General features: G+C 39.5%; 4 gene segments (V, D, J or C); 2 read left to right on the forward strand and 2 right to left on the reverse strand.

Moving 5' to 3' along the window:
- Positions 1-4,446: 4,446 nt before the first annotated feature.
- LOC118493322 lies at positions 4,447-4,995 on the forward strand. The segment is given in 2 exon segments: positions 4,447-4,541; positions 4,649-4,995. Coding segments are annotated over 2 exon segments (423 nt in total).
- A 4,451-nt stretch (positions 4,996-9,446) lies between these two features.
- LOC116039060 lies at positions 9,447-13,697 on the reverse strand. The segment is given in 3 exon segments: positions 9,447-9,976; positions 11,107-11,182; positions 13,623-13,697. Coding segments are annotated over 3 exon segments (489 nt in total).
- A 213-nt stretch (positions 13,698-13,910) lies between these two features.
- Positions 13,911-15,529, reverse strand: LOC116046452. The segment is given in 3 exon segments: positions 13,911-14,414; positions 15,105-15,180; positions 15,473-15,529. Coding segments are annotated over 3 exon segments (459 nt in total).
- A 940-nt stretch (positions 15,530-16,469) lies between these two features.
- Positions 16,470-16,971, forward strand: LOC116039047. The segment is given in 2 exon segments: positions 16,470-16,526; positions 16,634-16,971. Coding segments are annotated over 2 exon segments (375 nt in total).
- The last annotated feature ends 2,625 nt before the right edge of the window (positions 16,972-19,596 follow it).

A 19,596-nucleotide genomic window follows, 5' to 3' on the forward strand; every position in this document is an offset into this window, starting at 1 on the left:
AAACCTCCCTCAGTCAGACTGAACAGAAACTGAACTGACTGCTGCAGCTGGAAGCTACTGCAGAGACTGATACACTTCACTGAGGACACACACACACACACACACACACACACACACACACACACACACACACACACACACACACACACACACACACACACACACACACACACACACACACACACACACACAAACTGATTCAAGTGGCCACAACAAAAGGGAGACACACCATCATCAAGTTCTTACTAAATATATTTATTTTAACAAATTAAACCAAATTAAAGGGTTAACTTGAACTTATGTATGGGCAGTGGATATTGGTAAAGTCATTATTGTGTGACATGCATGAGTGCAAATATGTGTGTGTAAAGGTTGATAGGAGCAGAGTAGAGAACTAAAGCAGACGGGAGAGGAGCAAAGCTGCAGCAGAGTGGAGAGTCAGCCAGAGAGAGGGCTGCACTGCATCCAGACTTAAATAACCTCCTGCTACTGGGAACATCCTCAGCTGTTCCCAGTTGCTCTAACCATCACCTGCAGAGAGAGCACAGACAGCTGAATCACACAGCTAACTCAAGATGACACCATCCATTCATATCACATTATAATCTCATGTTGTTTTCTGATTCATTCCAAAGAAACAGGAGGAGCAAACTTGCAACTAATTAAAGTTATAATGAAGAAATCTTATAACTGCATCTATATAAAGTATATGCAAACCACTTCTTCTCGTACATGCACCTCTAAAAGCCGACATATACTCTGAGACCAAAAGATCATTCCTGACTTTGGAAACAGCAAAACAATCTCTTCACAACGTCCATCCATTAGCTGTTGTTGAGCTTTCAATCATATCGCATGATCTTCCTCAGCAGATTTTTTTAAAATGTAGATTTTCAAATTCCCTTTCTTCTGAGTATTTGTGTGAGACTTCTTGTCCATGTTGGTTTAAAAGTTTAAATATTCCATGAGAACTGGGTGAACTCTGTCTGCTGAGGAAGATCATGTAATCAGGTCCAAAGCTCCAGAACAGCTACTGAATGGACCTTATGGTGAAATGGTTTTGATATCAAACATGAACTTTCAGTCTCAACTTTTCAGTCAACACAGATGAGAAGTTTTTTAAAGTGCAGCATGAAGAAATTCAAAGAACTCACATTACTGCTCACAGCTGTAACTACATGGACTTGAGACAAAGACATCTGTCCAACTGGAACTGATGATGACTTCCAGGTTTTATGGCTCTGCCCACATGTCCAAAACTTCTGGGTGGACTTTTTTCGATCATGTTATCTGAGATCATCGGCCTCAGCCAGTGTTGTAGTCAAGACCACCTAAACCGAGACCAAGTCACTACCAAGACCAGATTGTATCAAGACCGAGACAAGACCAAGACTTTGAGGGGTTGAGACCGAGTCAAGACCAACACCAGACCAGTGCGAGTCACGAAAAATGACACGAAATAATGTGGGAAATGCTAACCGTAGGCACTCCTCAAATTAATCTGAAAGATCCACGTTCCCATATAAAAACACCAACAGAAAATAAATTAAGATTGTTCTTCAATCACCTCTTTAATTGCCATAAGTGTATCAGGAGAAATGCCTTGATGACATGATCAAAAGGCAGTTGTGGTCTTGACCGGTCTTAAAATAAAACCCAGAGTCCTCTTTATCTGAGAAGAGACAAGACTGAGTAAAACTGCAGTCAAATCCGAGATGAAACCGAAACCTTTAAAAAATAGTCTTGAGACCAAGACTGATGTTGAGAACTACAACACTGGCCTCAGCCTTCTATAAAGATCATCACAACTTTACTTGGTGAAATGTTCACATTACAAACACCCAAACTTGTCAAACCTGCATTAATTTAAATATCACTAATCATTATAAAAAAAAACTTATTTCCAAACTGGAAAGACACAACAAAACTGTCCACAAGTCACTGGATCAGTTTACTACCAGACTTTTCAATATCCTCTCCATGTGAATATGTAAATATGTAGGTCCATGCTCTCAGCACTGAGGGGGAAACAGCATGACATGTTGAGGACAGCTACAGTTCACTGACTCTGTGTGTTTGCATATGTGTCCTGCCTCTCTGCTCCCAGCCGTTAAGAGGCCAGTGTTGATCATTTAAAACATGCAGAATATATAGAAATAAATATAAAATACAAGAGAGAAAATCTTAAAAAATAACAAGTGTTCTCTGATGCAGTCATTCTGTGTTCAATAATGCCTGTATGGCATAGGGAATAAAGAATTCTTGTATATGTTCCAGCTGGTCCTGGGCATGGGCGTAAATCTGATCTAACAGTAGGGGGGGACAATAAAAAAAAAAGAAATCACTATCATTAGTGTAGCATGGAGACTGTACCATTATCCTTCTTTTCAGTGTTTCTCTCGATTCATTGAAAAAGCTGACTAAATTGACCAAAATATTCTTTTTTAAAACCATGTATTTATTTTTAAGTTGTTTATAATCAAGCCACAAAAATACCTTAAAACATAATGAGTTATTTTCAAAAAGTGTCCCCATATAAAAGAAATACAATGCTTTTGTACACTTGTTAAATTAGCTGATCATAATGTAAATTAGTGAGCCACTGGTAAAGCTCATCTGCTCACCCTGACAGCCACACACCTCCAAAAATATGAACTGAGCTCAACACACTTACCTGAGACTCTCCACCTGTCTGTCCCTGGTCTACCTGAGACTCTCCACCTGACTGTCCCTGGTCTACCTGAGACTCTCCACCTGACTGTCCCTGGTCTACCTGAGACTCTCCACCTGACTGTCCCTGGTCTACCTGAGACTCTCCACCTGACTGTCCCTGGTCTACCTGAGACTCTACACCTGACTGTCCCTGGTCTCCCTGAGACTCTCCACCTGACTGTCCCTGACTGTCCCTGGTCTACCTGAGACTCTCCACCTGTCTGTCCCTGGTCTACCTGAGACTCTCCACCTGACTGTCCCTGGTCTACCTGAGACTCTCCACCTGACTGTCCCTGGTCTACCTGAGACTCTCCACCTGACTGTCCCTGGTCTACCTGAGACTCTCCACCTGACTGTCCCTGGTCTACCTGAGACTCTACACCTGACTGTCCCTGGTCTCCCTGAGACTCTCCACCTGACTGTCCCTGACTGTCCCTGGTCTCCCTGAGACTCTCCACCTGACTGTCCCTGGTCTCCCTGAGACTCTCCACCTGACTGTCCCTGGTCTCCCTGAGACTCTCCACCTGACTGTCCCTGGTGTCCCTGTTCCTCAGCTCTTTCTGTCTCCTTTGCCTGTGACATAGTGACATTAGTATTTCCATAAGCACCCATTCTTATAAAGATGTTACCAAATTGTCTTGATATGAGGACTCATTGTACTTACTTGGCGTTTTGGTGTAGGTCTACTGAAAAAGGATCTTATGTCTGTTTTTCTTTTCTCTGTCATTTTTAACAACAACACAAATCTTTGACGTCAGATGTCTAAATATGAGTTAGGTTCATAGGTTCACCACGTGGTCATATTATAATTATAAAATGATCTTGCGTCCTCCACATAAATATTAGGTTTTGTCTGGGACAGAGGATATATATTTAACTGATCAGCCACTTACTTTCATATTGAGCAAAACACAACTGTAGATCTTCAATATTAACCCTAATATCAGTTCACACACATAGGCTTATCGCCGTGGTAACGTTAGTTGTAATGGGTGCATTTCTATCCAACAAGGTATAAGCTAGGTAACGTTACATTATATTACACTAACATAACGAACTTTTTTGTCATGACTAATTTATTAATTACTCAGCATCATTTCTATTTGAGAAAAGAAAAACTTCATCCGATGTTTAATGTGAATAAAATAGCCTTGAACCACCTACTTACTACATACGACAACTAACGTTAGCAGTTCGTTCTCTCATTCTCTCCCGTGGTCCACCGGACTTGTTGTGTGTGGGTACAGCAGGCAGTGGACCAAACCACTGTGAGGCAAGGGAGGGGGGACTCAAAATGTTTCTAAACTTAAAAAGCATTTTTTGGGGGTTGTATTGTTTTACTACTTACACAGATATTTTAAGTGTACATCATTATGTTATATACAATACACAGCATTGTTTTAGCGATATTTCTAGGGGGGGACAACCCTTAGATGGGGGGGTCCTGACCCCCCCGACCCCCCTGGGATTTACGCCCTTGGTGCTGGGAAGCCTAAATCGAACATTTTGAAAGATTTGTCAAGAAGTCAAAGTGTTATTGAAACATGCATAATCAATACTCTGATAAAGTTATTGATCCATTGATGAACAGCATCATCAGAGTAATCCAAGTCCCTGTTGGAGTCAGTCAGAGCATTTCCATAGAGAGCCACTTTGCATCAGCAGCACCATGCTCCAGTGCTCTGGGAGAGTTTATAGTCCTGAGAGTTGAACACTGGATGACTGACAGCTGTCCTTCATGACAACAGAAGACACAGAAATCCTCCTCATCAAAAACATGACTTTGATCTCCGTCCTCATCTGGACTCTCCTCTGCTGCTGCTTCACAGGTAAAGTCCAGAGAATCAAACTCCTCTCCTCTATCAACATCCGTCCCTCTGAAATGAAGACGACTAAACCGTGACGCTGCTTTATGTTTTTGTCTCTGTATCCTCAGAGTCCAGAGGCCAGGTCACAGTGACTCAGCCTGGAGCAGTGAGCTCTGCTCTGGGAGGCTCCGTCTCCATCAGCTGTAGGACCAGTCAGGCTGTTTATGGTGGGAGCACCACTCAGAGATTAGCCTGGTACCAACAGAGAGATGGAGAAACTCCTAAACTGCTCATTTATTATGCTGATGAGCGAGAATCAGGGATTCCAGATCGTTTTACAGGCAGTGGATCAAACTCTGACTTCACTCTGACCATCAGTGGAGTCCAGACTGAAGATGCAGCAGTTTACTACTGTCAGAGTGTTCATGAAATCAACAGTCAGTATGTGTTCACACAGTGAAAAAGCGTCGTACAAAAACCTCCCTCAGTCAGACTGAACAGAAACTGAACTGACTGCTGCAGCTGGAAGCTACTGCAGAGACTGATACACTTCACTGAGGACACACACACACACACACACACACAAACACACACACACCGTAAGACTATACTGTATACTATAAAATGAACTTTTTGTTCCACAATGTGTGTGAAAAACATCCATAGATGTTATTGAACAAACAACTCAGCAAGGTTCCTAAAACACTAATCCCTTTAAGTAAATCATTTAATTGTAGTAAAACCAAAGAGATCCTCCCAGTCCTTCTTGACCTAGACATTAGTTTATCTGCTATTTAAAAGCTTTATTGACTCAGGGACAAATTAATTTTTCCATCTATTTACAACATCTCCTCAGTTTTTTTAACATTCAGAAAAAGGTGTTTGTCATCACACCATTTTACAAACCTCTGAATCTCTGAAAGGTAGTTAGATAGATCACTGTCCTTTTTTATTAATGCTAGGATGGCAGTATCATCAGAAGATGTAATGATATAGTTGTTGGGATTCTAGCTTCTATACTCATCTGTGTAAAGGGTAAAAAGGACAGGTGAACTGACGCAACCCTGGGGGGCTCCGGTGCTTAAAGTTCTCCACTCTGAGAGAGTACCATTAACACTGACCTGCTGTTTACCATTCGTTAGAAACCAGTGGTACCACCTAATAATGAGGGATGGACATTAAGGTCATTCAGCTTTTAATGAATAGGTGTTGCTGTACCGTATTAAATGCTGAACTGAAATCTACAAATAAAACACGTTCATATGAGGTAGGCTCCTCTAAATGTTTAGATATCAAATGTACCATGGCAGTGACTGCATCATCTGTACCTCTTTTGCCCCTAAATGCAAACTGAAAAGGATCTAATGAGCAAATGACATCTGTGTTCAATAGGTTGATAATGATTTTCTCAAAACAACTGGGCGGTATTCATTATAATCCTTACAGCATACCTTTTTAGGAACAGGAATAATAATAGAGCTTTTCCAAGTGGAAGGAACAACATGTGAGTCCAGAGACTTTTGGTAAATAGGACACAAGGCCTCTGCCAGCTCTACGCTGCATCATTTCAGCAGAGACCCAGAAATGCCGTCTGGTCCAGCAGCCTTCCTAGGGCAGGTGGGTGAGAAAAGACTCTGTACAACATGCTGGTCAATAGTGATTTTTGGGGGATTCAGTGCAGGTAATGAGTCTAGAGCCTCTATTTTATCCTACTAGAACTCAGCTAATCAAAACCTTGCATAAAAGTTATTTAATTAATCAGCTTTTCCCCCTCATTAAGAACAGTAAGACATGTTTTAGCCGGGGCCAGGTTTATCATAAATTTCATGGAATCATTTTTTTTCATATTCATAGTGGAGCAGTGGGTTTCAAATTTCTCCTTCTCCTCCCTCCTTGCCTTTCCTAATTTGCTGTTGAGTTTTTTTTGGATTTTCCTCATGGCAACAACATCCCCATTTTTAAATGCTATTTTTCTACGGACTACACACTCTTTAATTTCCTTGGAAATATAAGATTTATTGTTTGGATACAAAGTTATAGACTTCTGAGTTAACACGTTATCTCTACAAAATGTTACATAATCAGTAATAGTGTCTGTTGCTTCTTCTAAGTCCAAGCTATGGAAGAGGTCCAAGTTAGTGCAGTAAAAACATCCTTTTAATGGATCAATGCCATCATTGTCCCAAACGTGGATTGTTTTTAATGGTGGTGTACTGCTTTTAAGCAGGGACTTGTAGGGTTAACTTTACTAATTCAATGATGGGATGTGGTTATCAGTGTTAACTTCAAACAGATGAAGAAAAGATCAAACTCTGATGATGAGGTCATGTTAGAATTAAAAGCACAAATAGATAACTTTAATTATGAAATATTATACAACACATAAACAAACAAATATAGATAACAGAGGAAACTTAATACACACCCTTAAAGCGGGACAACAGCAAATTCAAAATAAATTGATCCATATTTCCATAAAGAAACAGGACGGTGATGTAATATTTGATGAAAAACAGAAATGACAAGTGATCAAAGAATTATGTGCAGATGCTTATAAACAAATAGAAATAGATTCTGGCTGTGTAAACATTTTATTAGATAGGCTTCCCTCATACAGCTCTCTAAACTTTTCAGAGCTTGAGGGAAACATAAGAAGGGATGAAGTTTTGCAGGCCATCAAACAACTTAATGTAGGTAAAAGTCCCGGCCCTGATGGTCTGTCTACAGAGTTTTATCAGTTAAATATCGATGATGTATCAAACGTCCTCACAGAGATGTATAAGGAAGGTCTGAACGCTGGCTGTATGGGGGAATCCTTTTATCAAGGTGTAATGTGTCTACTCTATAAGAAAGGTGATGAAAATGACATTGATAACTATAGACATCTGACTATAATGAACACTGATTATAAAATATTATCCAAAGTAATTATGAATAGATTAAATTATATATTAGATGAATTTATAGAAAAATAACAAATGTGGGACAATCTCTGCACATTGAGAGAAATGATAAATAAATCTGATAAAAAACAGACTTCTATGTAATCAGGCTGGACCAAAAAAAAAAGCCTTTGATTATATTTCCAGAGACGATCTATTGGCTGTTATGGAGTCTTATGGCTTTCCAGAAACTTTTATACATTTTGATCAGATGTCTGTATGTTAAATCTAGAGTGCGTGTCAATGTAAATGGTGTTTTAATAGAGCCCTTTAATGTAGAGAGAGGGGTGAAACAGGGCTGCCCTCTGAGTGCTGCTTTATACATCCTGGCCATCAGCCCCCTTATTACAACCATTAACTCAGATAGTCTCATATCTGGTACACACGCTGGGCTCGCGCCCAAAGTTACTGCCATGGCCTATGCAGACGATGTCACAGTTGTTATAAAAAAAACAGATGGAGATGGATGTGTTAACTAATCACCTGAACTTGTATGAACTAGCTTCTGGCGCTAAGTTAAATCAGGATAAAACAGAGGCTGTTTGGATCGGAGCGGAAAGTAACAAACGTAATATCAACATTAAAGTAAAGGATGAAATTAAAATCTTGGGTTTGACCAGTTGCATTAGAAACTGTAGTGAAAGAAACCGAGACTTAACTATGTGAAGTTAAAGGAGAAGTAAAAAAAATAGGAAAACTAAAACACTAATTATAAATCAAGAGTCAACATTATCAAAACTTTCATCTCATCCAAACTCCTGTTTTTAGCAAACATCCTTCCTCCATCTAACAAAATGATAATTAAATGAAATAAACAGTGTGTAAGTTTGGTTTGGGGTACAACTAGGGAAGTAACAAAAGAGAAATCAAGTATAAAAGTAAAGAATATGGGGGGGTTAGGGGCAGTAGAAATGGAAATAAGAATGTATATTGCCTTTGTTATAAATGTTTCAGCAGCCATCTCCAGGAATGCTCTCTGGGTCGGTGACCGCTCCAAGTGGAGAAAAAGGAGAGGGAGAGCCAGACAAGGTCCAGAATATAACCTTATTTATGGTGATTTATGTATGAATATGAAAACCTTCAAATAGACTGGAATGGCCTATGGTGGGTATATAAATTATAAAGATATAACATAAAATGAAGGAACCCAGCTTTTGAAATTTGTAAAAAATAAGAACATTTCGGAGAGCATTCGTGATGTGAGATGGCTGATGTCCGTAAACAGACTTCCTGTCAGAGCTGTTGTGTCTTGGAGTTGCTATGTAACAACAACAAAATGGCCACTGATTCACTGCAACGATGATGAGACTAAAAAGCATCTTTTAATGGACTGCTACAGAGCAAAAGAAGTCTGGGACAGATTAAAAGGGTTTGGTGTAAATGTTGATCTATCATATAAATCTGTTATGTACTGTATCATAGATGATGTACTATCAGAGAAGCACAAGGAATTGATGCAAATAATCATATGTATTGTTTGTTTTAAATTATGGAAGACAAGATGCTGTATGGTTTTACAACAGACTGTTGTAACCAGTGACTATGTGTGAATTTTAAAATCATTTAAGCAACTTATACATTTGTACGAAAGAATCAAGAGGAGCCAACTTGATAATTATAAAAATAGTAATATAGAAAATATAAAATATATGCCTGAATCTATATGAAGTATATGCAAAAACATTTTCTCTTACATGCAACTCAAAAACCCAACAAATACACTGAGACCAAAAGTTAATTCTTCACTTTGGAAACAGCAAAATAATCTCTTCACAACGTCCATCCATTAGCTGTTGTTGAGATTCCAATCATATCACATGATCTTCCTCAGCAGATGTTTTTGAAATGTGGATTTTTAAATTCTTATTCCTCTGAGCATTTGTGTGAGACTTCTTGTCCACGTCGGCTTAAAAGGTCAAATATTCCATGAGAACTGGGTGAGCCCTGTCTGCTGTTTCTTTACAATAACAGACATGAAAACTACTGATTTGATGAAAGGGGATTTATTGTGATGACATCATCAAAAGTACAACAAGCAACAAAACTATCAATGAAACATGAAATTAGACAGTGAGTGGGGAAAAGAAAGAGAGAGAGAGAGAGAGAGAGAGAGAGAGAGTTACAGACTGAGATCAGTATCAGAGTGAAACCAGTAGCAGAGTCCCAGTGAGTCAGGTCAGGACTGGGAACACTGGTCTCTCCTCAGTGTCTCTGAGAGTGGAGTCTGGGAGCCCTGGGTGGCCTCACAGGTCACAGAGCCCACCTTCTCCCACTGGTCTGCAGGGAGCCTCAGGGTGCTGCTCCAGCTGTATTTGCCGTCCTTCTCCAGCACCCCGGGGCTCCTGCTCTCCTCCCAGCTGCTGCTGCTGCTGCTGCTGCTGCTGCCGTCCACCTTCCAGGCCAGACTCCAGTCTGAGGGGAAGCCCTTGTTGGCCAGGCACATGAGCGTGGCCTTCCCCTTCAGCAGCTCCTCACTGGAGGGGGGCAGCACCGTCAGGGTGGGACGGACATCACCTAGGAGACACCAATCAGATTAGAGGACAGGGACCACACAGCTGTCAATCAACCAACAGCCACTTGGACACCTTTACTGTGTGAGAGTTGGTTTTCTCCTTTAAGGAGTTTCTGTCAGATGGTTTTTCTGCTCCACCAGTCACTCACTCACACATTGTTTCACTTCCCTTTAAGAAGCCTCTCATGTAAATCAGCACAGAGAGAATCATCTACACAATGAGCTGATATATATCAAACTATACACTGGAAATAACATGTCAACTTTTGGGCCAATATTCAAACCTCCAAAACAGATCATCAACAACCTAACTATACATGACTTTAAAGTATTTAGTGGAATAGAAACAAATCCAGAAAATGAGCTGACAACATCAAATGTTCTTCATGTGATTTTGATCATCATTACCAAACTGTTCAAATAGTTTTCAAACTTTGTAACAATACATGACACAGTAAAGAGATGTTGCACATTTTCAAATACCAATCTTTATCTTTGCTCTGTTCAATTGTTTGAATATCTGAATCTTCATTTGCTTTAAACAGTTATCATTGATGTGGAAAATTAAAAAAGAATCTTGTAGAACAGTTTTTCAGTTTTATCTTTTCCACACTTCAAGTCATTTAAATTTCAGTTTGACAGAAATGTGTAAAGAAATGTTTAGTGAAGCTGCTCTGAGTTAGTCTCCACGATAAAGGAGGAGAAATAAAAACATGAATACATATATATTTTATCGACTTTAAACAGAATTTAAAACATTACTTTACAAAATTTACAATATAGTTTTTAGTATTTGTGCAGAAACTTACTTCCAACATTCAGTCTGGTTCCTCCACCGAACGTGTACCACAGTGATACAAAGTCATTGAGCCGCCGTACAAAAACCTCTCACTGTAGAGAGACACGGCTCTCTGACTTTGACAGACTGAACTAAACCTACAAGCCCTCAAGATGCTACTTTACCATTAAAGTTGGTAATAATGATTTATCCTCTGACTCAATATTTCATTTTCTTCACAATGAACTTTTTAATTTTCTATTTCAACAGCAAACCTTTGGAAAGTTAGTAGTGCAGAGAGTAAAAGAAGAAAAATAGCTCCTGAAATAATAGTTTCTTAAAAGTTTGACTTACTTCCAACATTCAGTCTGGTTCCTCCACCAAAAGTCCACCACAGTGATACAAAGTCATTGAGCCGCCGTACAAAAACCTCTCACTGTAGAGAGACACGGCTCTCTGACTTTGACACAAACAAACTCACCAAAATGAGGCTGTTTATAAAATCTTGTCAGATAAAAAGAAAACTGACAATAACACAGTGCTGCAGATTTCCTTAATGCATGTTTTTGGTACATGTCAAATGTCTGTAATTTCTTCTCTTGCAATTAATTTAAATAAGACAGAAGACATTAGATTAGATTGACTTTATTGTCCACCTCAGTGGAAATTTGTGTTTGGCTTCTCCCAAAGTACAGCAAAGATAAATACAATACACATAACACAGCACACCATTAAAAACATACAGAATACAATATACAATAGTGTAAATGGACAGGTAGCAGCAGATAGGTTCTATAAATAATACAACATATAATACAAGAGAGCAACTCTCAAAATAACAAGTGTTCCCTGATGGAGTCATTCTGTGTTCAATGGCTGTATGACATAAGGAATAAAATACTTCCTGTAAATGTTCCAGCAGGTCCATGGGACCCTAAATCTAACATTTACTATACTCTGATAAAGTGTTTGATCCATTGATAAACAGCATCATCAGAGTAATCCAAGTCCCTGTTGGAGTCAGTCAGAGCATTTCCATAGAGAGCCACTTTGCATCAGCAGCACCATGCTCCAGTGCTCTGGGAGAGTTTATAGTCCTGAGAGTTGAACACTGGATGACTGACAGCTGTCCTTCATGACAACAGAAGACACAGAAATCCTCCTCATCAAAAACATGACTTTGATCTCCGTCCTCATCTGGACTCTCCTCTGCTGCTGCTTCACAGGTAAAGTCCAGAGAATCAAACTCCTCTCCTCTATCAACATCCGTCCCTCTGAAATGAAGACGACTAAACCGTGACGCTGCTTTATGTTTTTGTCTCTGTATCCTCAGAGTCCAGAGGCCAGGTCACAGTGACTCAGCCTGGAGCAGTGAGCTCTGCTCTGGGAGGCTCCGTCTCCATCAGCTGTAGGACCAGTCAGGCTGTTCGTGTTTGGAGCGGCTACCACCTTTTAGCCTGGTACCAACAGAGAGATGGAGAAACTCCTAAACTGCTCATTTACTATACTAGCACTCTACAATCAGGGATTCCAGATCGTTTTACAGGCAGTGGATCAAACTCTGACTTCACTCTGACCATCAGTGGAGTCCAGACTGAAGATGCAGCAGTTTACTACTGTCAGAGTGAACACTATATCAACAGTCAGGGTGTGTTCACACAGTGAAAAAGCATTGTACAAAAACCTCCCTCAGTCAGACTGAACAGAAACCGAACTGACTGCTGCAGCTGGAAGCTACTGCAGAGACTGATACACTTCACTGAGGACACACACACACACACACACACACACACACACACACACACATACACACACACACACACACACACACACACACACACACACACACACACACACACACACACACACAGAAATACACTAAATTAAAAGAGTTTGTAAAAATAGTCCCATTACAGTTACCAAAACAACGTGTTTCATTATTAGTTTCATTGTGGACACAGATCTGTCTGATTTTTTAATTATTATTTTTTTCTTCCAGGCAAGTCATTTAAAACACATATATATTTACAATGGCAGCTTTCCAAAAGGCAAAGCCTCTTAAGGGAGGGTGTAAGGGCTAAAAGAGAAATGTCAATTTCATTGTCAAATTGTCAGTTAAAAAGATGACAGCAAACATCCAAACATTTCCAACACCTCCACTACTTACATACAATCACAGCAAGTATAACATCAATGACATACAGTCTAGCACACAAGCATCGTGTCAAACGACAACAGAACACGAGCAACAAACACAAGAACTAATTCAACATGCAGAGCTAAACAGCAGCAGCAAGACAACAAAGATATGCACGGAGCAACAGTAAACAGCAGACAGATAATGGTGAGGGAATGATTGTGGTTCTGAAAACAGCTGCATGTATCAGCCAGAATGTCCATAACAGAGTTGTTAAAAGCTGACATCAAGATACAATTTTTCAGCTTTAGTGTTTTGTTGTAGATAGTTCCAGTCTTTGGCTGCAGCAGACTGTAATGATAACATACAGAAGACAGTATTTGTTTTGGGAACTTTGAACAGAATATGATGAGAAGAACGTGTGTCAACTTATATCGCTAATGAAACAAACAGTGGTGGACTCTTAAGACTCTTTTCACATTGTGATGAACAAAGTTTTACTAGAAACATAAATGCCAAAAAAAGTTCCTATCGAAACCGTTAATGTGATATGAACTTATGAACTGAGGAGATCAGATTACCACAAGATCTAAAACCACTTCTGTATCAAAGTGCACAGCACAGCAGGTAATCCCATCTACCTGTTACCTGCTTTAGATCAGACACATTAGATGACAGTGGTGACAATTATTGTTGGAAGAAAAACCCAAAGAATCTGTTGACTTTCTCTCACATTGACTTTGTCAAGGAGAGCAGTAACAGTGGTGCTGACCAGAGTTTGACTTTCATCCTTTCCCACCAGCTCCATACCTGCTGTAGGACACCACAGCTAAACACTGTCAGGCTGCACCGAGCAGATGGGACCTGCATTACATCATCTCATCAGTTCTTTCTGAAAGAATCATCTAATGGAAATGCTACAGAGATAAACTCTCTCAGGATTTAGTTGATACTGTACATGTTCATTTAAGAAAGGAACACATGACGGCAGTCATTCTAGTATCAATAAGCTCGGACAACATTAAGTTGATACATTTGTCTTTATTGTTTTAACATACAGAGAATATCAGCATTACTGCAAGCAACACAAAATGAACTTTCAAATTGTGATGAATCTGTAGAGAGAAAGAAAGAGTAGCAGAGAGCAGACTGAGATCAGTATCAGAGTGAAACCAGTAGCAGAGTCCCAGTGAGTCAGGTCAGGACTGGGAACACTGGTCTCTCCTCAGTGTCTCTGAGAGTGGAGTCTGGGAGCCCTGGGTGGCCTCACAGGTCACAGAGCCCACCTTCTCCCACTGGTCTGCAGGGAGCCTCAGGGTGCTGCTCCAGCTGTATTTGCCGTCCTTCTCCAGCACCCCGGGGCTCCTGCTCTCCTCCCAGCTGCTGCTGCTGCTGCCGTCCACCTTCCAGGCCAGACTCCAGTCTGAGGGGAAGCCCTTGTTGGCCAGGCACATGAGCGTGGCCTTCCCCTTCAGCAGCTCCTCTCTGGAGGGGGGCAGCACCGTCAGGGTGGGACGGACATCACCTAGGAGACACCAATCAGATTAGAGGACAGGGACCACACAGCTGTCAATCAACCAACAGCCACTTGGACACCTTTACTGTGTGAGAGTTGGTTTTCTCCTTTAAGGAGTTTCTGTCAGATGTTTTTTCTGCTCCACCAGTCACTCACTCACACATTGTTTCACTTCCCTTTAAGAAGCCTCTCATGTAAATCAGCACAGAGAGAATCATCTACACAATGAGCTGATATATATCAAACTATACACTGGAAATAAAATGTCAAATACTTCACAAATTCTAAAACCTTAACCATACATTACTTTACAGTATTTAGTGGAAACAAACAAATACAAATAATCATCTGACAACAATTAAATTTTCTTCATGTGGATTTCAGACATTATTTAGCAAACTGTTCAAAGATTTCAAACACAATTTGCAACAATATATGACATTATATTCATAGTGTAACATTAAAGACTAACCTTAACAAACATTTGAAGTAGAATATAAGTTTTGTGTTCATGAAGTTATTTAAATAGAAAGAAATGTTTAGTGAAGCTGCTCTGAGTTAGTCTCCATGATAAAGGAGGATGAATAAAAACATGAATATATTTCATCAATAAAACAACATATTTATCTGCCCATCCTAAAATGTAATTTAAAACATGACTTCACAATAATGTATTAACTATTTTGTGCAGGAACTTACTTCCAAATTCCAGTCTGGTTCCTCCACCGAACGTGTACCACAGTGATACAAAGTCATTGAGCCGCCGTACAAAAACCTCTCACTGTAGAGAGACACGGCTCTCTGACTTTGTCAGACTGAACTAAACCTACAAGCCCTCAAGATGCTACTTTACCATTAAAGCTGGAAATAATGACTAATCTTCATTTAATGTTTTACTTACAATTACTTTTTGAATTTCTGTTACTAAAGTGAACTTTGAGTCTTAGAGCAAACTTTTGTGGAAACCTATATCCATAAATATTGAAAGGCAACAATTTTTCCTAGACGGTTGAATATAAAAGAATACAAAGAAAAATAGCTCTTGAAATAAAAAACAGTTGACTTACTTCCAAATTCCAGTCTGGTTCCTCCACCGAACGTGTACCACAGTGATACAAAGTCATTGAGCCGCCGTACAAAAACCTCTCACTGTAGAGAGACACGGCTCTCTGACTTTGACACAAACAAACTCACCAAAACACATTCACAGTTTACCCAGTTTATGTCATAACTGGTCAAAATGTTTAAAACTTGATTCACAAACTATGAAAATGTATTTAATCTTTACTTGAAATGAAATGTTAAACATCCACTAACAATATAAATTTCTCTTTCAGTGAAAATAATAGAAATATTTCTGAAGAAATATTTGACAATAAATTCGGCCCAAATGTAAATAATTATCAATAACATGTTTATTGTAGATGATGAATGAATAATAAAAATAATAATATTTAGTTAAATCTGTCCCACAGTGATTTGATTGATTTGTGTTGTAGTGAATCAGTGGTTCTGGGAGGGGGGTGGCCAGGGTCCCCTTAATATTAAGCCTCGACCCCCCTCTGGCCCCCCTAGTTTTGTCAAACATATTCGTACATTTTTAAACCCTCCTTTATCCTCAAAGAGGGGATATTATTCATGTACATCGATAAACAAAATGTAAGTTAACAGTGAATGAGTGATCTTGTGTTTATTGTTGTATGAGTATCGTTAGTCTGTTGTAGAAGCAAACCTATGGAGGGTAGGTGGATGGTAACACTTGTGATTAATATATTTGGTACCCCTAAAATACTTTATGGACTCAAACCAAAGAATCATACAAATGAGCAGTGACACATTCCTAATCAATACTCTGATAAAGTGATTGATCCATTGATGAACAGCATCATCAGAGTAATCCAAGTCCCTGTTGGAGTCAGTCAGAGCATTTCCATAGAGAGCCACTTTGCATCAGCAGCACCATGCTCCAGTGCTCTGGGAGAGTTTATAGTCCTGAGAGTTGAACACTGGATGACTGACAGCTGTCCTTCATGACAACAGAAGACACAGAAATCCTCCTCATCAAAAACATGACTTTGATCTCCGTCCTCATCTGGACTCTCCTCTGCTGCTGCTTCACAGGTAAAGTCCAGAGAATCAAACTCCTCTCCTCTATCAACATCCGTCCCTCTGAAATGAAGACGACTAAACCGTGACGCTGCTTTATGTTTTTGTCTCTGTATCCTCAGAGTCCAGAGGCCAGGTCACAGTGACTCAGCCTGGAGCAGTGAGCTCTGCTCTGGGAGGCTCCGTCTCCATCAGCTGTAGGACCAGTCAGAGGGTTGTTGGTGGGAGCTATCTACACTGGTACCAACAGAGAGATGGAGAAACTCCTAAACTGCTCATTTATAATGCTGATGAGCGAGAATCAGGGATTCCAGATCGTTTTACAGGCAGTGGAGAAGAGTCTGACTTCACTCTGACCATCAGTGGAGTCCAGACTGAAGATGCAGCAGTTTACTACTGTCAGAGTGTTCATGAAATCAACAGTCAGCTTGTGTTCACACAGTGAAAAAGCGTCGTACAAAAACCTCCCTCAGTCAGACTGAACAGAAACTGAACTGACTGCTGCAGCTGGAAGCTACTGCAGAGACTGATACACTTCACTGAGGACACACACACACACACACACACACACACACACACACACACACACACACACACACACACACACACACACACACACACACACGCACACACCGTAAGACTATACTGTATACTATAAAATGAACTTTTTGTTCCACAATGTGTGTGAAAAACATCCATGGATGTTATTGAACAAACAACTCAGCAAGGTTCCTAAAACACTAATCCCTTTAAGTAAATCATTTAATTGTAGTAAAACCAAAGAGATCCTCCCAGTCCTTCTTGACCTAGACATTAGTTTATCTGCTATTTAAAAGCTTTATTGACACAGGGACAAATTCATTCTTCCATCTATTTACAACATCTCCTCAGTTTTTTTAACATTCAGAAAAAGGTGTTTGTCATCACACCATTTTACAAACCTCTGAATCTCTGAAAGGTAGTTAGATAGATCACTGTCCTTTTTTATTAAAGCTAGGATGGCAGTATCATCAGAAGATGTAATGATATAGTTGTTGGGATTCTAGCTTCTATACTCATCTGTGTAAAGGGTAAAAAGGACAGGTGAACTGACTCAACCCTGGGGGGCTCCGGTGCTTAAAGTTCTCCACTCTGAGAGAGTACCATTAACACTGACCTGCTGTTTACCATTCGTTAGAAACCAGTGGTACCACCTAATAATGAGGGATGGACATTAAGGTCATTCAGCTTTTTAATGAATAGGTGTAGCTGTACCGTATTAAATGCTGAACTGAAATCTACAAATAAAACACGTTCATATGAGGTAGAGTCCTCTAAATGTTTAGATATCAAATGTACCATGGCAGTGACTGCATCATCTGTACCTCTTTTGCCCCTAAATGCAAACAAAAAAGGATCTAATGAGCAAATGACATCTGTTTTCAATAGGTTGATAATGATTTTCTCAAAACAACTGGGCGGTATTCATTATAATCCTTACAGCATACCTTTTTAGGAACAGGAATAATAATAGAGCTTTTCCAAGTGGAAGGAACAACATGTGAGTCCAGAGACTTTTGGTAAGTCAAGTTTATTTCATCCATAGAAATGGAAATTACAGTGCTCATACCCACCTTAATGCCCATAAAAAAATGTGTGCATAATACAATACAGAGCATAAATAAAATACAAATAGACCATAACTACAGTACATAAATCATAAAAATGTACTTGTTGTGCTGTCTGATAGCCTGAGGTATAAAAGAGAGAGCATACCGCTTGCTTCGTGTCACAGGAGGCCTTAGTCTACCACTACGTTCCATAACCCTACCAGTCAAATTACCACAAAGAGGGTGACCCAGGTCCCTCGTTATTTTCGTCATTTTTGCCAGGTGGTCATCATATACTTTATCCACTGTAAATTAATAATTTAATTTTTCCATCAATAAGTCAACTTGATCAGACCATGTTAGCCTGTCATTAAAAACAATGCCCAAATACTTCTATGTTCACCCTTTCTACTACTGAACCTTTGATTTCCACTGCCTCAGTTTTCATCTTATTTCTCTTGTAATCAATTACTAATTCTTTAGTTTTCTTAACATTGAGTTCTAGGAAATGACTATCGCAATAATCAAGAAAAGATTTTATCTAATTTTGAAAGTGATTATAGTCATCATTTTCAATTAAGCCAATGAGTGCCGTTTCATCAGCAAATTTAACAACTTGATAGCTTGCCTGCTGTGGACAGTAGTCTGCAGTATAAATGTAAAAAGAAAGGGTGATGAAACAGTTCCCTGAGGTGAACCTGTGTTTGTCATGATCTTGTCTTACTTAACTTTTAAATTCAGCTTAACAAATTGACATTAACAGTTATCTAAGAAATTTAGAATAAATACATAAATAAATACACCTAAAGATGGACACAAGGCCTCTTCCAGCTCTACGCTGCATCATTTCAGCAGAGACCCAGAAATGCCGTCTGGTCCAGCAGCCTTCCTAGGGCAGGTGGGTGAGAAAAGACTCTGTACAACATGCTGGTCAATAGTGATTTTTGGGGGATTCAGTGCAGGTAATGAGTCTAGAGCCTCTATTTTATCCTACTAGAACTCAGCTAATCAAAACCTTGCATAAAAGTTATTTAATTCATCGGCTTTTCCCCTCATTAAGAACAGTAAGACATGCTTTAGCCGGGGCCAGGTTTGTCATAAATTTCATGGAATCCCACATATTTTTCATATTCATAGTGGAGCAGTGGGTTTCAAATTTCTCCTTCTCCTTCCTCCTTGCCTTTCCTAATTTGCTGTTGAGTTTTTTTTGGATATTCCTCATGGCAACAATATCCCCATTTTTAAATGCTATTTTTCTACGGACTACACACTCTTTAATTTGCTTGGAAATATAAGATTTATTGTTTGGATACAAAGTTATAGACTTCTGAGTTAACACGTTATCTCTACAAAATGTTACATAATCAGTAATAGTGTCTGTTGCTTCTTCTAAGTCCAAGCTATGGAAGAGGTCCAAGTTAGTGCAGTAAAAACATCCTTTTAATGGATCAATGCCATCATTGTCCCAAACGTGGATTGTTTTTAATGGTGGTGTA

The sequence above is a fragment of the Sander lucioperca genome, chromosome 16, assembly GCF_008315115.2.
Source record: "Sander lucioperca isolate FBNREF2018 chromosome 16, SLUC_FBN_1.2, whole genome shotgun sequence".
NCBI lineage: Eukaryota > Metazoa > Chordata > Actinopteri > Perciformes > Percidae > Sander > Sander lucioperca.